The 23,950-nt window shown below is 36.3% G+C and overlaps 1 protein-coding gene across 5 annotated transcripts in view; it reads left to right on the forward strand.

Moving 5' to 3' along the window:
* DMD (dystrophin) overlaps positions 1 to 23,950 on the forward strand; it is a 4,487,195-nt gene that overhangs the window by 3,603,083 nt on the left and 860,162 nt on the right. For all 5 annotated transcript variants that reach the window (XM_053707599.1, XM_053707595.1, XM_053707596.1 and 2 more), the window contains one exon: positions 14,252 to 14,408. In XM_053707599.1, coding sequence (XP_053563574.1) covers positions 14,252 to 14,408 — 157 coding nt within the window. The remainder of the gene's footprint in view (positions 1 to 14,251; positions 14,409 to 23,950) is intronic.

Raw genomic sequence — 23,950 nt, forward strand, 5'->3', positions numbered from 1 at the left:
CAACTAAAACAGAGAATGTTTTGGACCAGTGTCCTTAGTCATGTCTAACATAAAACATTTAAAACCAACCTTAAATAGGCCAAAGCTCTGCCTACCACACATACTTCCACCTGTATTAACCCTTAACCATCTTTTTCTGAACTAAATGCCATCTAGTGGCCAAATTCTGAATTATTTGAATAATATTCAAAAAACCATTAACAAAGGATATGTAAAGAAGTTAGTCAAAAATTCATCACCATTTCATTTTTAGTGTTTAGTGCCTAGTTTCTAAATTATGGTTTTTATTGTTTGATTTGTAATTTTTAATACTCACTGGCATACACTCCAATCCATTTCCCTATTCATTCCATTAGGGGTCATAGTCCCTAACTCATGTATCCAATATAATTCCCTGTACTTTAGTGTTTTTATTCTATTCCCCCCTCTCCTAGATGTTCTTATATGCTCAAGTACCTGGAATCTGAGTTGATTTATTTGATGTCCAGCTGTAATAAAATGGCTGGACACAGGGGCTTCTAGATTTCCTGTCCTGATGTTGCTTTTGTGTTGGTTAAAGCGCTCCCGTACCTTGCGGGTGGTCTCGCCAACATACCCCAGCCCACATGGACACTTGATTATGTATACCACAAACTTAGAATTACAAGTATAGTAATCCTTCAACCTGTATTTCTTGCCTGTATAGGGGTGAGTGCAAGTTGGGCCTTTGATGATACTATTGCAATTTTGGCAGTTAAGGCATGGAAAACATCCCAAGTTCTTATCCCCAATTTAACCTTGGTTCACATTCCTCTTTGGGCCCACATCTGCTTTAACCAATGCATCTTTAAGGTTTTTACCCCTTCTAAATGCAGTCATAGGGGGACTAAGGAATTCTTTAACATGTGGATTGGAAATCTGTAAGATATGCCAATGTTTTCTCAACACTTTCTGTATTTGACTACTCCAAGGGGAATAATTATTTATGAAAATCATTTTTGTATTACTTCTAGTTTTTATTTTCTCTTTGAGTAAATCAATCCTAGGGATTTGCAATACATCTCTCATTCCCTGTTGGATAATATCTGTTGGATACCCTCTCTGTTTGAAGTGTTCACCCATTTCTGACAGCCTTTCTTTGACCAAATTTTCATCAGAGACAATCCGTCTCACACGCATGAATTGGCTTCTGGGTAGACTCTTCAACAGAGCAGGGGGATGTGCACTATTAAAGTGCAACAAATTGTTATAATCTGTTTGTTTTTTAAAGAGATCTACAGCTAACATACCATCTTTTTTATACACAGTGGTGTCCAGAAAGTCAATCCTTTCCTCACTGATAATCAATTTGAATTTGATATGTTGTGTAGTGCAGTTAAGATCCCCAACAATTTGCTCCAGGGTTCCAATGTCCCCCAACCAAATGCCGAAAATTTCATCTATATAGCGCCACCATGTGGCGTCATATAGATGAAATAAATGATGACTATAAACAAAATATTCTTCAAAGGTATTCATGAATATATTAGCATAGGTTGGGGCGACATTGGAACCCATAGCAGTACCCTGTAATTGCAGATAAAAATTGTCTTGAAACAGGAAAAAGTTACATCTAAGTACAATATTTAGAAGATCCAAAATAAATGCTCGGTGTTCCTTACTTACATTTAAATCCTGTGTTAAACACCTATTTACTGCACCCATGCCTGCCTCATGGGTAATTGAAGTATATAAGCTTGTCACATCAAGACTAAATAATATACCTTTGTTGTTATCTAGTGTAACATTCTGGACCTTATTAATGAAGTCACCTGTGTCCTTAATATAGGAGGTGGAGTATATAAAAGGCCTAAGGACTCTATCTATATATATGGATGCTTTGGACAGTGTAGATCCCACCCCTGCCACTATAGGGCGGCCTGGAGGTCTTTTCATATTTTATGGACTTTAGGGAGCATATACAAAACAGGTATAATATCCTCTGTATCCAGAATAAACTTAGTTGTTTTGTTATCAATCACTCCAATTTTTTGAGCTCTCGTTACACGTTTCCAGCTCTTTCTTGATTTTGTAAATTGGATTAGTTGATAACAATTGATACACATCCTCATCTGCCAATTGATCCATAATCTCTTGTACATAGTAATCCTTTACCAGAATTACTAAGGCTCCACCCTTATCAGCTTCCTTGAAAATAAGTTTGTTATTCTCCCTAAGGCTCTTAAGGTTACTCCTATCCTCCCTATTAAAGTTATTGACCCCATGTAAATGTTTAGAGTAATTCCTTTCCACTTTTCTGCATACATTTTCAATGTCATGTTCCACTAACTGTATGTAAGTGTTAATACTTGAGTTCACTATTTGTGGCATGAAATTGCTTTTATTGTGTAAACCCAGTGTTTTTAACCCAAACCTGTAACATGCATCATCATTACAGATAGCCTGATCTAAATTCCCAACATCTACTTCTGAAAAATAACATTTCAATTTCATGGATCTATAAAAATGTTGCAAATCCCTCTTAAGTGCAAAGGTATTAAGTCTCTGCTGGACCAGACAAGATGAAAGTCCCTTAGAGAGAGTTCTATGTTCCTCTTGTCTCAGAGAGTGGGTACTCAGATTGAGTACTACTGACCATATTTGCTGCGGGTCATTACCCGGTGAGTCCTCCGACCTCCACCTCTCTGGCCCCTCTGTCCTCTCTGGTGCCTCCTGCCCCATCCACCTCCTCCGGTGCCTCCTGCCACCCCATCGACATTGCTGCCTCTGTCTAGGTCAGAGTCCCCTGACCCCGAATTGGATGTTTGGCTCCATGAGCCTGCATAGGTATTCTGTGATTCCAGGTACTTGAGCATATAAGAACATCTAGGAGAGGGGGGAATAGAATAAAAACACTAAAGTACAGGGAATTATATTGGATACATGAGTTAGGGACTATGACCCCTAATGGAATGAATAGGGAAATGGATTGGAGTGTATGCCAGTGAGTATTAAAAATTACAAATCAAACAATAAAAATCATAATTTAGAAACTAGGCACTAAACACTAAAAATGAAATGGTGATGAATTTTTGACTAACTTCTTTACATATCCTTTGTTAATGGTTTCTTTGAATATTATTCAAATAATTCAGAATTTGGCCACTAGATGGCGTTTAGTTCAGAAAAAGATGGTTAAGGGTTAATACAGGTGGAAGTATGTGTGGTAGGCAGAGCTTTGGCCTATTTAAGGTTGTTTTTAAATGTTTTATGTTAGACATGACTAAGGACACTGGTCCGAAACGTTGTCTGTTTTAGTTGGCACAATAAAGTAAAAATGTTTTAATTCTTATTGTTGGTGCTGCTATATCATTTTCTATTGGATGTTTTCAGACCAGGGTGCAGGTCTATTAGCTGACACACCTGCAAACATTTTGTTGCAAACCCATAAGTGGGAATTACCTTGGTGCCTGTGCATTTTGGATTTATAAACAGTAAAACATGTTAGTCATGATTTTATATTCAAAGCAAAGATTAGCATACAAATATTACAAATGGTATATTTTCAAATTATATCAGTTGTTTAAATAAGATACAAGTATCAACATAGCTCCTATGTTGACAACAGGAAAAATATTATTATTTGTAAGTTAGATCGCAGACACAAGAGATAGGCGTTCGGTGGGAGTTAGCTGGGCGTTCCATGTAACCTGCATTCTAGCAGGCTAAAATTGCCAGTAGTGCAATATATTTGAAGCACTTCCCCGCAGGTTAAGTGATGTTGGTGGAGTTTTGCAGAAGCCTCAATCCATATTATTTCCTATGGGAGGCACCTTGTCACTCATCAGCATTACAAGGATCAGCCCCCTTTTTTCCAATATTTCCCCAGATGGGTTGCAATCCTGGCAAGGCAAAAAAAAGGCATTTTCCTGTTGGTCTGTCAATGTTTTAAATATCTATGTGTTGCTATCTCACATCTCTGTAAACAACTAAAAGTTACCACTACTACACATTTCAATTACAAAATGTACATCTCATTATGATTTCCAAATAAAATACCTTTGGAAAATAAAATTACCACTGAGCCTGCTTCATTGTAACGGTATAGAGTTTTTAACATTTTGCAAGCACAGAAGGCTCTGAAATCTGTTTCATTGATAATTTTTAAGCAGATCCATTTTGAAATACTGATACTACTAAACAATTTCATTTTTTTTTCAGTGATTACAGTTTGAAAGTATAAGTTTTCAGGCAATTTTGATTTTATATTCTCAAGGTATAAGCAATCACAAATCATGAGTTTTAATGGGAGCTTTGAAGGAAATAACTGAACTATACAATGTGTAAAATGTTACATCTCTATCTGTCTATCTATCTATCTATCTATCCAAATGAGCTGACTGATCTATTGTGTAATTAAAAGAACACGAAAACCAAAATTAAACTTTCATGATCAGATAGAACATGCAATTTTAAGAGACTTTTTTTAAAAATGTATGTGCATTTTATAATTTACTTTGTTATCTTTATATCTTTTGTTGAAAAACAAAGTTATGTAGCCTCAGGAGCAGCAGTGCACTACTTGCAGCTATTTGGTGATTGGTGGCTATGAACATGCGCCTTTTGTAATTAGCTTACCAGATATGTTCAGCTAGCCTGGGTGCTTTATTAATTTATTGCAGTTTTGTCATGCTTCAATCAGCAGAGGCTGTTTGGTCCCCTTGTGGTACAAGCTTGCTTATGCCAACCTGATAATAACAAGTTAAGCAGCCGTGACTTCCCGACTTCTCCGCCAAGCAGCAATTAATTCACTCTAAATTAATTTGTTCAGGATAATTTACAGGCCCTGCTCTCGCACGACCAAACAAGAGAATGGGGCTGCACTGCACAACCAAATGCTTGTGTGATAATAAATGTGGGCAGCAGATTATTAAGGTCCACTTCCTGTGTTCAGTGTTCTTTTGCTATCTTTATTTGAAAAAGCAGGAATCTAAACGAAGAAGCCGGCCCATTTTTGGTTCAGAACCCTGGATAGCGCTTGCTGTTTGGAGGCTACATTTAGCCACCAATCAGCAAGCGCAGCCCAGGTGCTGAACCAAAAATGGGCCGGCCCCTAAGCTTACATTCTTCCCTTTCAAATAACGATAGCAAGAGAACAAAGAAAATATTATAATAGGAGTAAATTAGAAAGTTGCTTAAAATTGCATGCTCTATCTGAAACATGAAAGAAAAAAATGGGTTTAGTACCCCTTTAAGATGTTGTTGCAGAGTAAAAAAGCATCATCTTCTCCTCATACCTCCTCTCATATTTAATAAAGGACCAGTCAACACAGTAGATTTGCATAATCAACAAATGCAAGCTAACAAGACAATGCAATAGCACTTAGGCTGAACTTTAAATGAGTAGCAGATTTTTTTTCTGACAATTTTAAAAGTTATGTCTTTTTCCACCACCCCCCCTGTACCATGTGACAGCCATCAGCCAATCACAAATGCATACATGTACCATGTGACAGCCATCAGCCATTCACAAATGCATACACACTTATTCTTGCACATGCTCAGTAGGAGCTGGTGACTCAAAAAGTTTAAATATAAAAATACTGTGCACATTTTGTTAATGGAAGTAAATTGGAAAGTTGTTTAACATGGCATGCTCTATCTGAATAATGAAAGTTTAATTTTGATTGAGTGTCCCTTAAGTTATTAGAAAGCTCCCTTGTCTATCTTATTTCTTCTATGCTTGTGTTGCTGACTAGAAATATGAGACAAGCTTGCCAAAATGTTAAACAAAAAAACAAATAGAATTTGAATAGTACTAACAACAATGCATTTTGATTTACATTCTATTAAATTTAAAAGCTTTTAGCCATACTGAGTGATGTCATGTTAAAGAGATGTTAAACAGTAAAGGATTACAAGTTGAGCGCAAAATATCCCTTCCGTGAAAGCAATATTTGCTCTCAGATAAGTAATACCAGCACAATGGGAGCCTCGTTCTCATGCCGTGAGACACAGCATGAGAACTAGTGCAGCAAAGGGGGTAAGTCATACAGTGATTGGCAGCAAAGTGTAAATATATATAAATATATACATATCTATTTGTGTTAATATGTGTATATACATATATTAACACACACACATATATATATATATATATATATATATATATATATATATATATATATATATATATATATATATATATATATATATAAGCATTTACATATATATTTACAGAGAACACACTTCCCCATAGACCACAATGTTAAGGCACTTTTCAGAGTCGTTTTTTCTAACACCCCACACCTGCCAACGTAAACCCCATAAAACTGCTTTGCGCAGTTTTTATTAATAAAATTAAAGATGCTACATTTTTTTTATTTTCATAAACGGCAGTATACTTAATTTTGGGGCCAATTTGGATACATTTATAAAATTAACCAGAGATCTGATCTTATTTTATGATTGCTTATTGCTACCACAAGCTCGTAATGCACGCAATAAATTAGCACTCCACTTGTAATCTACCCCTAAATAAATACCAGATATAATGCTGTATACAAAATAATAAACATTAGCCTGAGAATAATGTGAACATCATTTTTTAATTGTTTTGTTGTTTAACCATTGAAGAAAAAAGTATGAAGTTTTTGTTTCTAAGAAGTAGTTTAGTTTAAGGTAATGGGGGCCATTTTACTGAAATCTAGGTTTCCCTTAGATCATTTATTCTGCTGAGCACAATTAGGGGTAGATTAAAGTGTATAAACAATGGTTGTTTGGAATATATCAATAGTCAAAAAAGTAAATATACACAAATATGTGGAATTATTCATAGGTACCTTCCTATACTATATGGTGATGAGTAACTCAAACATGTAATTGCTAAAGGATGTCAATGTGTTTATATAAAAAAAAAACTTGCTTTAGTGTATCAATTTTCACCTAGTATGCTTCCCAAAAAAATCTAATAGTTCTTAGCTAACCTTTAATGGTACATATAGCCTTTAGATGTGGAAGTTCCCTTTACAATGTTTGTATTTTAGGATATTGAATACATTTACTTCTTGTAAAACAGGGACAACTAATACTAGATGATGCAGTAACTGTTTCACACGTTTTGTTATCTACCTCATTGAGTGTACTTGTTCTTTGCAATATGTAGGTCACAATAGTAGTTTGAAGAGATTGGACCAAGCGCTCAGAAATGTACCTTAGCTCTGAATGTTGGCTACCTAGTTTAACCAAGGTGATGAGTCAGATTGTGTAAGTGTGAACAGAGCGCCTAATTCTATAGAGAAGGCTATGGTACTAATGGAGGGTCTGTCTATATTCCATATTCTATTAAATTCTTAAAGGGACAGTCTAAACCAGAATTTTTATTGTTTTAAAAGATAGATAATCCCTTTATTACCCATTCCCCAGTTTTGCATAACCAACACAGTTATATTAATATACTTTTAACCTCTGTGATTATCTTGTATCTAAGCCTCTGCAAACTGCTCCTTTATTTCAGTTCTTTTGACAGACTTGCAGTCTAGCCAATCAGTGCCTGCTCCCAGATAACTTCACGTGCACAAGCACAGTGTTATCTATATGAAATACGTGAACTAACACCCTCTAGTGGTGAAAAACTGTTAAAATGCATTCTGAAAAGAGGTGGCCTTCAAGGTCTAAGAAATTAGCATTTGAACCTCCTAGGTTAAGCTTTCAACTAAGAATACCAAGAGCAAACAAAGCAAAATTGGTGATAAAACTAAATTGGAAGATTGTTTAAAATTCAATGCTCTATCAGAATCATGAAAGTTTATTTTGGCCTAGACTGTCCCTTTAACTGTAGGTGTTAAAAAATTATGTTTATTACATCAAACAGATAGCTATAGACATTTTTTAAACATTTCAAAGCATTTTAAAAGGCATTGGACATATTAAAACATATAATAAAACATGGATCCATGTGTACAATAAAAAATAAAAAGTTGATATGTCTTGTTTTATATGGAAACCAACTGCTGTGACTAACCAGATGATGCCTGGGTTTAGGCAATGGAGTTTATAGATGTGTAGTTATTGTGATTTCTTTCTTTAATTTGGGGGTGTTGGTCTAAACAGACCCCAATTATTTTCTTAGTAAAAAACAGTTGTGAAACAATATATGTTAATTGGTGAAAAAAAGTGATAAATGTGATGAAAAAAGGCATCTAAGAAAAAAAAGGCAAAATTCTTGACACCAAAATAGTGATATTTCAATCAGATTTTATCAGTTTATTCACAAGGTTGAATATGTTTGTATCTTAACAGATATATAATCAGACATTCAAAGAGGCATTCTTTCATTAATTTAAAGGAACGATAAACTCAGTATGTTCTTACCATAAAAGAATTATTTTATATTTACATATAGTAAAAACATTTTCAAGTGTACATTTTCCAGCAATATACCTCTGAAAGGGCAGATATCATCCTTTAGACTCCAGATCACTAACACAGCTGCATTGCATACAGTGATTGCTTGATGAGTACAAACGATCACATATGTGACCCTCACTGGCCACACCAAAGGAGATCATTTAAACATATTCAAAAGACTTTTAAAAAAATGTGTACCCAGAATACAATACAATGCAAATGACAGTTTTAAATGCTTATAAATAATGTATTATGTATACAGATATGTGCAATGCAGTGCATTAAGAGACAATGGGATCCATTTATGAAGCTGCGTAAACAGCTTTACAGCTGAGCATTTCAGGCACGCATTGGAGGGGCTGAAACGCTATTTACATAGATCCAGTCTTAAGGCCGCTGTTGCTTAAAGGGAAATTAAACAATGCTCCTTTGGTAAAGACAAATATGTTAAATCAAAGTAAGCATAAAAAGGAATAGAATGAGTAAAAATAAAAAAAAAAACACTTCAAATTCTCAGTGTAGCCCTGTCCCAAGTGTGATAAGAGTGGAGAATTTTGAAAACCTATGTTTTTATTCTCTCATTTCTGGGCATGAGAAAACCTGACTCCCTGTTGTCTAGTTTCATCACTAGCCTAGAAGTTTTATGACATCAGGCTAAGATAAAACTTCCTTCAAAGTCCTCCTCCTCCTTGTAGGGCTGTGACAGGAAGTAAAAGAAACTTGCACTGTTGCATGCTCAGAACTGTGGTGCCAAAAGCCTAAGTGGATACTAAGATGTGTTCCGGGGTGAAAACAAGTGGTGATGTAAACAACAATGGTCAATGGTTTACATCACCACTTGTTTTCACCCTGCAACACATCTTAGTATCCACTTAGGCTTTTGGCACCACAGTTCTGTGCATGCAACAGTGCAAGTTTCTTTTATTATTTCCATTCACTGTGGAAGCTTCCAATATATTGCAATATATATTGTTTTAAACCTAAGGTTTTAATTTAAAGTTTGTAACATGGATCCATGAAATATTGTTTATGTGAAAAGTCATATTGTGACTATTTTATTCCTATTAAACTCTTGTAAACTTTTACAACTTATCCTCTGACATCCTTTGCCTTAGGCGCTGTACACACTCCCAGTTCATTTTCTTCTCTCTTTGGCCAGTTAGGAGGCCTTTGTGCACAGCTACGATTCACGCCTGAGCGCTTGGTCACTACACCCCATTGACAGACAGGAAGTACAAGACACTGCACAAATGTAGTGTAAAAATAAATAAATGGTCAAATCCATTTAAATAGCTTAATAATACATATTGCAACTGCTTGGTGCTTTTTTGAATACAACAATGAAACTGACTGTTTAACATCCCTATAAGATCTGTTCCACCTCAAGGGTGACAGAGTTAAATCATCCCAATCATACCGATCGAGATGAATGACAAGCCCTGCTCTTGCAGGATTGGTTTCTTGAAAGCAGGAAGAGCAATGATGCAGGGAGTGAAACCTGTCTGAGTGAAATTTCATAAATGTGGTCCAATGTACTTAGAAGAACAGTGCATTGTATTCAAATAATCTTCAGAAACACCATTTTAAATGGGCTAGGGTCTCTGCCACCCCTCACTGGGAGACTGATTTTTTCTGATGCAACCTGTTTACATAGCTTTTATATAGCCAGTACCGCAGTATTGACGTTTTTAGTATAGATGGTGGTTTTAGCTGGGCCAAAACAGTTATTTATAATGACAAACAAAGGCAAATAAGCTATTTGTAAACATTTTAGTACACTCCAATAGGCTAAAACAGATTACTTTGAACATAATTAAAGTAATATGTACAATTAAATACTGTTATTAACTCTGCACAAACAAATATTTTTTTAACCCTTTAAAAACATTGAGTCAATTAATTCATATTTGTTTACATTTGTACTAATGAACAGTAACTAAGTTTGTGGTAAAATGTATTTAACACTACAGTTTAGTTGACAATATATTCTGTGTGTTTCTTCAACGTTCTGTATATGAAGCAGAAAACACCTTGCAGTGTGTTTTTATTTACAAGTCATTTTCAATGTGCAAGTTCTTTGTTGTAGAGGATTCACAATAAATACCTACTTACCAGGATATCCTTATCGTGTTTGACATCACTTGTCAATAAAATTGCTTAATTATTTTTCCAAATGCAGATTAGTGTAGAAAAAGTAATGGGTTCACGGATAGGCATTCAGTAAGGAGTAATTAAGCATGACTTGCAGAAAAAGACTACATTCAGTGTACTATTTATTTATACACAAATGTTCAGAAATTAACCTATAAGAATCAATATTTAGGATTAAGAAGATTCGTCAATAAAAGCTGTTTGCTTTCAGAATTTGTTAAATGTCATTGTGCTCCCTGCATACAGATAAGGCACAAGTTCTTCTGCTATTTTCTGTGTGAAACTTTTAATCTTCTTTATGAAAAAAAATGTTATGCAAGTCAGAGGAAGTTGCATATTGCACTGTGATATCCAAAGTCAGATAAGGGTTCAGCATTTGGTGCTAGGTCCACATTAGTGACGTAAACAGGGGTTTTACTTCTGTGATCGCTCCATCAGAACAGCAACATCATTATAACTTATATAATATAATCAACTATACATTTAAAGGGACAGTAAACACCTTGTGATTTTACAGTCTTTAGTCATGCACAATTAAACAACTTTTAAGTATATGTTCATTAATTAATATGTCTCCTTTTCATATAATTTCGCTCTGTAGATTTTCTCATTCTCAATTCTAATTTCTAGATTTTCTAATTCTCAAAGCCGAAATAACACCCTACTGATATCTCACGGCTAACTCTGCAACATATATTTCCCTAATTGTCTTTAACTGATAACACGAACATTATGACTCTAGCTAGCCTTGTTGTCTTCAGACTTAAGTCCAGGTTGGCTCCTCCAAATAATTCAGGTGGTAGGTTGTGTGTGGCTATTAAAAAACCATTGCAGCAAACAATTTTTTTTTAAATTATTTAGACTTGACTGATATTTTTTCTCTGGCAAGACAACAGAAAAGTCTTGTAATTACAAGGTGCTTATTGCCCCTTTTATGAGAAATGGAAATTAAACTTTCATGATTCATATAGAGCACTGGTTTTCAAACCTGCCCTCAGGCCTCCCTAACAGGACAGATTTTGAGGATATCTGAAATGGAGCACAGGTGAAATAATCAGCTGATTAGTAAACATGGTTATTTTACCTGCTCTCACCCAAGGTAATCCTGAAAACCTGTCCTGTTGGGGAGGCCGGAGGACAGGTTTGAAAATTGTGATTGTACTGTCAATGGCAGTCTAAATAAATATCCAAAGATAGCTGCAAGAGACTGAGATTCACAAACAGTCTCAATATATCCAAAGGTTACTGCAAAAAATGTGACTCCATTTTAATTTTAATTTCTAGATGTATATATATATAACTAAAGGAGCACTGTTTTATATCCCTTTAAAACACATGCATGTTCCTGAATCTATCTTCTTTTGCTCAACAAAGATATCAGAATAATTAGGTACATTTAATAATATGTGTCCATGGCCTCTATTTATCAAGGTCTGGCGGACCTGATCCGACAGTGCGGATCAGGTCCGCCAGACCTCGCTGAATACGGAGAGCAATACGCTCTCCATATTCAGCATTGCACCAGCAGCTCACAAGAGCTGCTGGTGCAACGCCGCACCCTGCAGACTCGCCCAGCAGGGGGGTGTCAATCAACCCGATCGTACTCGATCGGGTTGAATTCCGGCGATGTCTGTCCGCCTGCTCAGAGCAGACAGACAGGTTATGGAGCAGCGGTCTTTGTGACCGCTGCTTCATAACTGCTGTTTCTGGCGAGTCTGAAGACTCTCCAGAAACACGGGGCATCAAGCTCCTTTCGGAGCTTGATAGATAGGCCACCATGTCTGAATCATAAACAATCTAGTTTACATGTAAGAAATAGGAGAGAGTGATTCTGACTTCATATCTCCTTTTCATGTGTGATGTGGTGTTTTTGTTGGAGGGGGGGGTCTGGTTATTCATTTTTTCTAGATTTCTTTTCCTTTATTTTAATCCCGCTAATCAATTTATTTACATCTTTCCTTCTTCTGAGTAGAGTACACAACATGTTAAAACAGATTACTTTACAAATGTGTGCTTATAGGGGGTAGAAATAAAGATGTAGTTAAAGGGACATAATACTCATATGCTAAATCACTTGAAACTGATGCAGTATAACTATAAAAAGCTGACAGGAAAATATCACCTGAGCATCTCTAAGTAAAAAAGGAAGATATTTTACCTCACAATTTCCTCAGCTCACCAGAGTAAGTTCTGTGTAAAAAGTTATACTCAGCTGCTCCCAGCTGCAGGTAAAAAAATTAAAAAAATGAAAAAATGAACAGCAGCCAATCAGCATCAGCAGTGCTGAGGTCATGAACTCTTACTGTGATCTCATGAGATTTGACTTAACTCTCATGAGATTTCATAGTAAGCTTCCTTTACCTGATTGGTGAAATAATATGAGAGTGCACGAAGCTCAACCTTTCAGTTGTCCCGGGACAGACACACTAAAATGCTGCTTAGAAATCCTTTACAATGGGAGGTGGCTACTGAGGAACTTTTGAGGTAAAATATCTTTCTTTTTTACATAGAGATGTTCAGGAGATATTTTCTAGTTAGCTTTTTACAGCTATGCTGCATCACTTTCAAGTGTTTAAACATTTGGGTATTATGGCCCTTTAAGAGTTTAATATTAGTATAGGGTTAGTGCTACCTAGGAATAAAGATAGGGTAGGCAATAAGTGTATTAAAGGGACAGTCTACTCCAGAATGTTTATTGTTTAAAAAGATAGAAAATCCCTTTATTACCCATTCCCCATTTTTGCATAACCAACACAGTTATATTAATACATTTTTTACCTCTGTGATTACATTGTATATAAGCCTCTGCAGACTGCCCACTTATCTCAGTTCTTTTGACAGACTTTCATTTTAGTCAATCAGTGCTGACTCTTAGATAACTCCATGGCAGTGAGCACAATATTATCTGTATGGCACACGTGAACTACCACTGTCTAACTGTAAAAAGCTGTCAGAATGCACTTAGATAGGAGGCAGTTTTTAGCAGTTTAGAAATTAGTTTGAGCCTACCTAGGTTTAGCTTTCAGCAAAGAATACCAAAAGAACAAAGTAAATTGGAAAGTTGTTTAAAATTGCATGCCCTATCAGAATCATGAAAGGTTAGTTTTGACTAGACTGTCCCTTTAAAGAGTTAAAGGGATATTACACCTAAAAAATGTCCATCTTTCTTATAAAAGATCATGAAGATATTTTTATGCCTAAAAAAAAAATGTAAAAGCTGTTAAATTGAGAATAATAATGTGGTATTGGTTTTGTACTTCCTCACTGGCTGACAAGTACAGCTGTGTTTTTTACTGGCGGAAAGGGACACAACTCTACAGGTATGATGAGAACACAAGGAGCATGAGTTAAGAAAAATAGATTATTAAATGTTCTCTTTTAGATGAAACAAAGAAAAATGTTGACTACATTGTTCACTTGAGGAGACATTTCTACATTGCTGAACAAGCATAGATTTACAAGAACTATTTTTAAAGAAATATACAATGTATATCAAACATAACATTTTGTTTACTTTAGTGTATAACTTTATTAAATTCATGCAAATTGCCAAAAATAATGCACATACAGTTTATAACTTGGCATCTTTATATTTATCCCAGATAAACTTTCATCTTAGAGCAGTTCATCCGTTAAAATTATTTCTCTGCTAAAACAAACTGCTATCCATATTATATTTGTTTTACTTTTGCTATCTCCACTGGATAATATAATGATGAATAATATCTTCCAGGTCTCATTTAGAAGCCAGCAAAGAACACTGGAAACGATTCCATATCTCTCTGCAGGAACTTCTTGCATGGCTGCAGCTAAAAAGTGAAGAACTAAAACAACAGGCACCTGTTGGCGGTGATGTCTCCAAAGTGCAAAAACAAAATGAGACACATCGGGTAGGTTGGGCTAGTTACTTATCCTGCTGGAATTTTATGTTCATAATGTGTAATTTGTATCCTTCAACCTGTTTTTTATTTATGTCTGTTTGTGTCCAAGTTTAGATTTGTTTGCATCTGAGCATAGCTGACAAAGTAAAACTACAATCGAAAAGAAAGTCATTTAAATTATACAATCTTTAAAAATTCTATGACCAATGAAAATAACACAGAATATAATTTTGTGTAAGTTTGTCTGCTGTATTTCAATATTAAAATAATATAATGTTTTGGTTCATCAAGTCCATCAAGATAAATAAAATAATAAATAAAAAATATATGTTCAACAAATAATTACATTCTAAATTTTATCTTCACTATTCAAGATGTTTTTTATATAAATAAGTCCAGTTAAATTGGCATAAGTATTGACTATGTAACTATGTAATTTTGAGTAGAGATGTGAAGAAGGGAAAAATTTGGTTTGTCCGAATATTTTGGAACAAATATTCAGGAAAATTAGTTTTCCCCAATATTCGTCTGCTGCACTCTTTGGTATTTGTTTAGTATAAAACTAATACTAATTATTCAGGGAACATTTACATTTGTTTTTATAAACAAATGTGACTCTTCCTTTGCTACAGATTAAAAAGCTCACCTGTAGCGTTATACTTAGCTCACCTGTAGCGTTATACTTAGCACTAGCGCACTGGAGAGCCACACTAAACCCAATGCTTCTTCTTAGAGCCCTGGGTGCACTAATAGGAGGCTTAGCGGGGCAGATCACAGGGCTTGCACTACAGAACCTTCTCCTTTAATGCAGGCTCTGGGATCTGTCTCGCTAAGCCTCCTAGAGGTAAGTATTTTAACCCCTAACAGTAATTTAAAGAAAACAAATGAATACTAATGAATTGCATCAGTATTTCTTAGTTTTTTTAAATTTTGCTTGTGCATTCGTTCAGATATTCGTTTCATGAAAACAAAACAAATATCCATTTTTTTTCTCTCAAAAAATTGCATTTGAGTGATGAAATACATCTTTTTTTTTTTTACAATATATAAATATATATATATATATATATATATATATATGTAGAGAGAGAGAGAGAGATGTATCTTGCAATAAAAAAAATAAGTTCTACAGATATTTGCCATATATTGCATAAAATTAATTTTGTGTGCTGCAACATAGTTTCTTTATTCACTGATATTATTTTATTTCTGTTTATGAATTAAATGTATAATTTGAGCTATGCTTGATGCTAACAATCAAGTGAGGCCTCTTCAATATTTGCCTATTCAGTGTTAAAGGGACATAATACTCATATGCTAAATCACTTGAAACTGATGCAGTATAACTGTAAAAAGCTGACAGGAAAATATCACCTGAGCATCTCTAAGTAAAAAAGGAAGATATTTTACCTCACAATCTCCTCAGCTCAGCAGAGTAAGTTCTGTGTAAAAAGTTATACTTCACCTGCTCCCAGCTGCAGGTAAAAATAAAAAAAAAATGAAGAAATGAACAGCAGCCAATCAGCATCAGCAGTGCTGAGGTCATGAACTCTTACTCTGATCTCATGAGATTTGACTTAACTCTCATGAGATTTCATAGTAAGCTTCCTTTACCTGATTGGTGAAATAATATGAGAGTTCACGAGGCTCATCCTTTCAGCTGTCCCAGGACAGACACACTAAAATGCTGCTTAGAAATCCTTTACAATGGGAGGTGGCTACTGAGGAACTTTTGAGGTAAAATATCTTTCTTTTTTACATAGAGATGTTCAGGAGATATTTTCTAGTCAGCTTTTTACAGCTATGCTGCATCACTTTCAAGTGTTTAAACATTTGGGTATTATGGCCCTTTAACATTTAAAAAAAATCCTAGCTACAATATCAATTTTATATAAAACAAATTATAATAAAATTAACAATAACACAAACAAATCGGCTATCAATAGCAAAACTTTCTAATAGAATTCACTGGGAAAATCCTATTTTAAAATGCATCCCCTGCTTGCCTTAAACCCACATAACATCTTAACATGTTGGTATTTTAAATCCTGGGGGTGGGGGGGGGGGGGTGTTAGCTGGCCTATATTTTCTTTACTTTGTTTCTGTCTATGATCAGATAGTTATAGAGCACTCAGATTTGAGAAAAGAACCAGCCATTGTCTTTTTACCTGTTCTCAATATTACATCAGTGTTAGTTTTTATTTCTTTCCTAAGATATGGTGAGTCCACGGCTTGAGGGAATATCACACCTGGTCAGCAGGAGGAAGTAAAAAGCACCACAGTTAAACTGCTAAGTATCACTCCCTTACCCACAACCCCCAGTCATTCTCTTTGCATTTGGTGCATGGAGGAGGTGAAAGTTAGGTGTCTGAAGAAAAATTTTGATTTAATCTACAAGCAAGTTTTGGGGTATAGCTGTATTCCATGTCATTCCTTGCAGTTGGGTAGTGGTGGCTTTAAAGCAGTTAGGAACTTGTAAAGAGGTACTTACTGCGTTTTCCTAACAATTGCTGACCTAGTTTAGAAAGCCAGAGTTGGCTACTCTGTTCTTTCTTTTTCAAAAATCTCTGTGAAGATCTGTGTCTTCTTATACCTTGTAATTGTCTACATGCCGGAACAGTGGAGCAGGTAAGTGCTTTTTCTTCCAGTTGAGGAGACCATGCACTTAACAAATTAAAAGACACTGCTTCTTTATTGGGACATAGATAATCCTGTTGTATGGATTACACTGGGGCACGAAGCAGGCACTGTAGCATGTGTGAGACTAACATTTAAACTCTTTTAAAAAGAAAGGGTAAAATGTTTTTAATAGGCTTTATTTTCTGACACATATTTACTTAATAAAACAATTCAAGTTTAAACTGAAAATAATGCTGCATTTTCTATTTCAGCAGCTTATTCATTAACCTTTTGCTTTAAAATAAAATGATGCAACATTTTAAACTGTCCTGTTTGAAAAAAATGTTATTTCTGATACTCAGTGTACCAGGAAGCTATTTTAGTGCCTCTCTGTGTCGCAGCAGTAATTTGAGCTTGGCAGTTGCGGTCACATGACCGGCTTTACTTCATAATGTTTCAGAGGAAAAAGTAGTTTTTCTCCATTTCTGGGTGATCCGGTCTTAATTGGTAGCGGTAAGGTACATCAGTAATTAAGGAGTGGGGTTGCTGGGGATCGATCCTAATTTGGGATAAAATTTAAAGTGTATTTTTTCCTTAGCTTATTTTCATTGAATATTAAAATCTTTGAAACTTTTCTGTACAAGTTTATTTACTGTTTCACAACATGTCTGATATGGAGCAAGAGCCTGCTCTCATGCTTATTATGTTAAGATGCACAAATTGCAGCTCCTATGCAATTTTGTTCTTCATGTGTTAAGAAAACCTTGCAAAATAAAGGTAAATTTGTTTAGCCTAATGTCTCTCAGGATGATGCTGTTAAATAATATCTCAGCTTTCTCCTGCTATATCCCAAGCCTCAATGGCGCCACATGCAGTGCCCTGCGGTTCCTCTATAACTCCTAGTGGAGTTTATTTAAAAGCAAAAATTGCTGCCGAGGTATCTTCAGCGGTATTTGCGGCATTAGCTGCCATTCCCAGATTACAGGGAAAACGCAAGAGGAAATCTAGAAATTCAGAAAGTAAGGTGCCTGTCATCAGTTCTGTTTCCCAAGTTGCCCTTTCTCATAAGTCTGATGTCTAATGAAGAAGATACATCGGGACTTTCTGAGGGTGAAATCTTCTGAGACTGAGGTGGTATCCTTCAGATTTAAGCTTGAACACCTTTGTGAATTGTTAAAGGAGGTTTTAGCTACTTTAGATGTCTCTGATACCCCTGTTGTTGTTACTCCTAAGAAATCTAGTAAACCTAATAGTTTCTTTGATGAACCTTCCACTTCGGAGGTTTTTCCTGTGCCGGACCGTGCTAGGAAGATTATCTCACAGGAATGGGAGAAACCAGGGGTGTCTTTTTCCCCGTCTCTTATTGTTAAGAAAATGTTTCCCGTCGAGGACTCCATTAAAGACCCTTGGTATACTGTACCCAAAGTTGAAGGGGCTATTTTCACTCTGGAGGGAACCACTATTCCTATTGAGGATAGCTGCTCTTTTAAGGATCCAATGGACAAGAAGCTGGAGGCTTATTTGAAAAAGATTTATGTTCCTCAAGGTTTCCAATGGCAAAATGTGGTGTGTATTGCCACCGTGACTAGTGCAGCATCTTATTTGTTCAATGCCTTGTCTGATTCTCTTCAAGTAGAGACTTCCTTGGATAAAATTCAGGATAGGATTAAATCTCTTAAGTTGGCCAATTCCTTTGTTGCAGATGCCATTTACAGGTTGTTAGACTAGGAGCTAAAACTTCTAGTTTCGCTGTCCTAGCCCGCAGGGTGTTATGTTTGAAATCCTGGTCTGCGGACGTTTCCTCTAAAGTCAAGCTTCTGGCAATTCCTTATAAGGGCAAAACATTGTTTTGACCCGGTTTGGCAGAAATTAATGATATTACGGGAGGAAAAGGGTCTTTTCTACCTCAAGATAAGAAGAATAGGCCTAAGGACGACAGAGTACTTTTTGTTCCTTTCGTAACTTCAGAGGAAAGCCTTCCCCTTCTTCTTCCAATCAGGAACAATCCAAGTCTTCTTGGAGACTCAATCAGTCTTGTAACAAGGGGAAACAATCAAAGAAACCCACAGCTCATTCCAAATCAGCATGAAGGGTTTGCCCCTGATCTGGGATCTTATCAGGTGGGGGGCAGACTTTCTCAGTTCTCTCAAGCCTGGATATGAGATGTCCCATATCTCTGGACTGTGGACATAGTATCTCAGGGTTACAAATTGGAATTCAAGACTTTTCCTCCCAGATGCAGATTCCTTCTCTCAAGATTATCTGCAGACTAGATAAAGAGAGAGGCATTCTTGAAATGTATACAAAATCTTTCCTCCCTGGGAGTTATTGTTCCAGTTTCAGTGCAGGAACAGGGTCTCAGGTTCTACTCTATCCTATTTGTGGTTCCCCCCAAAAAAGGGAACTTTCCATCCCATTCTAGACTTGAAGTGTTTAAACAAGTTTCTCAAAGTTCCATCTTTCAAGATGGAGACTATACGCTCCATTCTTCCTTTAGTACAAGAAGGTCTGATCATGACATATCTTCATGTTCCTATTTACAGGGACCATCACAGATTCCTGAGATTTGCCTTTCTGAACAAACATTTCCAGTTCGTGGCCCTTCCATTTGTTCTAGCCACGGCTCCCAGAACTTTTGGCAGTGATACATTTTTGTGGAATTGCTGTGGTACCCTACATGGACTACTAATTGGTTCAGGCGCCATCTTTTCAACAAGCAAAATCTCACACAGAGATATTGTTGTCTTTTCTTCATTACCACGGATAAAATGTGAATATGGAAAAAGCTCCCTTTCCCCTGCTACAAGAGTAGTGTTCTTAGGGACCATAATAGATTTTCTATTGATGAAGATTTTTCTGACAGAGGTGAGGAAAAACAAAATCATTTTCTCTTGTCTCTCTCTTCAGGCTACTGCTCATCCTTCAGTGGCTCAATGTATGGTGGTAATCGGTCTGAGGGTGGCTTCAATGGACCTCAGTCCTTTTGCTCAATTCCATTTGAGAGCTCTCCAGTTGTGCATGCTCAGACAATGGAATGGCGACCATGCAAATCATCTCAGAGAATAGAGTTAGATCAGTCATCAAGGAATTCTCTCCCGTGGTGGATTTCTCAGGAACATCTACCTCAGGGCACATGCTTTTGGAGACCTTCCTGGTGATTTACAATGCTCTATTGGCTTGGCCTCAGTCGTCCTCAGCCCAGTTTATCAGGTTCCAGTCAGACAACATAACCTCTGTGACTTACATTATTCACCAGGGAGGAACTCAAAGTTCCTTAGCCATGAAGGAGGTTACTCGGATTCTTCAGTGGACAGAGACCCCCACTTGCTGTCTATCTGCCATCTACATTCCAGGAGTAGACAACTAGGAAGTGGATTTTCTGAGCAGACAGACTTTTCATCCCGAGGAGTTGGAACTCCATCCAGAGGTGTGTTCCAGCTTAGTCCTCAAATGGGGGGTGCCTGAGTTAGATCTGATGGCATCCCGTCAGAATGCCAAGCTTCCAAGGTGCGGTTTAAGGTCAAGAGATCTGCAGGCCATTCTGATAGATTCTCTGCCGGTTCCTTGGGTTTTCAGGTTGGCATACCTGTTTCCTCTTTCCACGAGTCATTGCTCGTATCAAACAGGAGAGGACGTCAGTTATTCTAATAGCCCCTGCGCGACCTCGCAGGATTTGGTTTGCAGACCTAGTGGAGATGTCATCTCTCCCACCTTGGAGACTACCTCTGAGGAAGGACCTCCTGATTCAGGGTCCCTTCCTTCATCCAAATCTTGTTTCTCTGAAGCTGATGTCTTGGAGATTGAATGTTTAATTCTGTCTAAGCATGTTTTTTCTGAGTCGGTCATTGAGACCATGATTCAGGCTTGCAAGCCTGTTACCAGAAAGATTTACCATAAGATATGGTGTAAATATCTTTATTGGTGTGAATCCAAGGGCTACTCTTGGAGTAGAATTAGAATTCTTAGAATTGTATATTTTCTTCAGGAAGACATGGAGAAGGGATTGTCATTCAGTATCCTGAAGGGTCAGATTTCTGCTTTATCAGTTTTACTACATAAATGTTTGGTGGATGTGCCAGATGTGCAATCTTTTTGTAAGGCCTTGGTCAAAATCAGGCCTGTCTTTAAATTTGTCGCTCCTCCTTGGAGCCTTAACCTTGTTCTTAAAGTTTTACAGCTGGCTCCGTTTGAGCCATTGCATTCCATAGACATTAAGTAGTTACCTTGTAAGGTTTTGTTTCTTGTTGCTATCTCTTCTGCTCAAAGAGTTTCAGAACTCTCAGCTCTGCAGTGTGATTCCCCTTATCATATTTTTCATGCCGATAAGGCGGTTCTTTGTACTAAGTTAGGTTTCCTTCCTAAGGTTGTTTCTAATAGAAATATCAATCAGGATATTGTTCCCTCTCTGTATCCTAACCTTTCTTTTTCCAAAGAACGTTTGTTACACAATTTGGATGTTGTATGTGCTCTTAAATTATTCTTACAGGTGACTAAGGATTTTCGCCAGTCCTCTGCGCTTTTTGTCTGTTTCTCTGGGAAACGTAAAGGTCATAAAGCTACTGCTACTACTCTTTCTTTTTGGTGATGAAGTATAATTCGTTTGGCTTATGAGACTGCTGGACAGCAGCCTCCTGAGAGAATTACGGCTCATTCCACAAGAGCTGTTTCCTCTTCTTGGGCTTTCAAAAATGAAGCTTCTGTGGAACCAATTTGCAAGGTTGCAATTTAGTCTTCTCTACATACTTTTTCCAACTTTTACAAATTTGATACTTTTGCCTTCGGCTGAGGGATCTTTTGGGAGAAAGGTTCTTCAAGCAATGGTGCCTTTTGTTTAAGACTGCCTGTCTTGTCCCTCCCTATTTATCCGTGTACTCTAGCTTGAGTATTGGTTCTCAACAGTAATTACTCAAGCCGTGGACTCACTATATTTTAGTATACTTACCTGATAAATTTATTTATTTCCCGATATGGTGAGTCCACAGCCCCACCCTTTATTTTAAGACAGTTGTTCTTTTGACTATAACATCAGGCACCTCTACACCTTGTGTTACTCCTTTTTCTCCATTTCCCTTCGGTCGAATGACTGGGTGTTGTGGGTAAAGAAGTGATACTTAGCAGTTTAACTGTGGTGCTCTTTGCCTCCTCCTGCTGGCCAGAAGTGATATTCCCAACAGTAATTACTCAAGCCGTGGACTCACCATATCCGGAAAGAAAGAAATTTATCAGGTAAGCATAAATTATTTTTTTTGTCAATAAAAGTTCCTATACCTGCAATCATAAGATAATGTTTTTGTTTTTTTGTCACAGTAAGCGAAGGAAATCTATGAAAGTTGCAAGTAGAGCCATGAAGGTTTATTGTGTCATATATTGGTGTTTTCATGAGGTCCAAAGGATTAAAAATCACCACTGAGTATACAGAACATAAGCTCAGCGCTCTATGGCACTTTTTGCCATTATCGTTGGTTATTTATTTTGTTGAGTGTAAAGGCCAGAACAAAATGATTGATGCTCTTTCTTACTTAACACTGCTGTAGCTGAAATAGATTTTGGATAGGATTTACACTGATTATAGGTTCAGTTTAAATTGCTTGTTACTCCAAGAAGTGGAATTGCAGGGATTTGAAATGCATTTCCCCTACAAAATTGCACTGAAATACCTGTTATAGGTCACATAGTAAGATTACCCCATGCACCATATTCAATTTTAGTCTGTTCATCTGAACAAGCTGTCAAGGAGCTCAAAAGAGGTATGTGCTGCAAAAAATGTAGAAAAGAAAATGCATTATCACAGTATATTATCACTGCATACATCCAGTTTCATTTTCACTCTAAATTGTTAAAAATCTTTAAAAGTGCATAGAGGCCACACTTCTTTTAAAGTGTTTTGACAGTCTAATTACATTGTCAAATCTAATAAAGCAGCACTAATAGCAAAGAGGGTCTTTGAGAGACCGACAATTAGTTTCTTTCAGTTTCTCTCGGTATATGTCAATAATTAGTTCAATATGAAATAGATGAAATGTCCATAAAGCTGTCTGTGGGTAGTTTTATTGATTATGCATTTTAACAGAGGTTGCAGGCCTACTTGCACACAAGTTCCCCAGCGTCTTAGTGAGCACCGTCAAAAATCAGTTTGTGCAGTAGAAGCTGATTTTCATATTTGTTTTTAATACCCAAGTAATTTATGGCTAGCTGGCAATTTTATAAAACATATGAATTGCTGAGTTAATAGGGAACATTGTACAGGATAGTAATATAGGGGTCAGCTACATTAGACTTGTTAAAGACATATGCTAAACAGTAAACAATCATTTATCCACTATGTCATGTTCTCATTGTAAGAACCACAATTTAACCAGTTATTGCAACAGTAAGTAAATATCAATATAAATGAATAAATTATATTTGTATAGACATACATTAATATAACCGCTTGAGTTACCTTGTTTTTATGCAGACAATATATTTTAGCTTAAATTTAACATTTTAATATCCATGGACCCAGCATAAAAAAAAAATAATTAAAAGCTAAAATCTGGACACAACATGCAAAAGTGAACATACAAATAAAAATCAATGTCTAGATTTATGGTTAGTAGTTACATGGCGATTAGGAATACTATTTCATTAAACTCCCAAACATTTCTGCCACTTAATATATATCACATGATTCAATCCAATACTATTAAAGGGACATTGTACACTAGATTTATCTTTGCATAAATGTTTTGTAGATGATCCATTTATATTGCCTATCTGGGAGTGTTTTTGTAACAATGTATAGTTTTGCTTATTGTTAAATAACATTGTGCTGCTCTTCATACTCCTAACCGAGCCCCAAAGCTTTAGATGTATACTGATGTCTACAGATTCAAGTTTGCTCCTGTTTGTCTAATGGGTCTTTTACTATGCAAGGAAGGGGGTTAGTGTCT

This window comes from Bombina bombina, chromosome 3 (assembly GCF_027579735.1).
Source record: "Bombina bombina isolate aBomBom1 chromosome 3, aBomBom1.pri, whole genome shotgun sequence".
Classification (NCBI taxonomy): domain Eukaryota; kingdom Metazoa; phylum Chordata; class Amphibia; order Anura; family Bombinatoridae; genus Bombina; species Bombina bombina.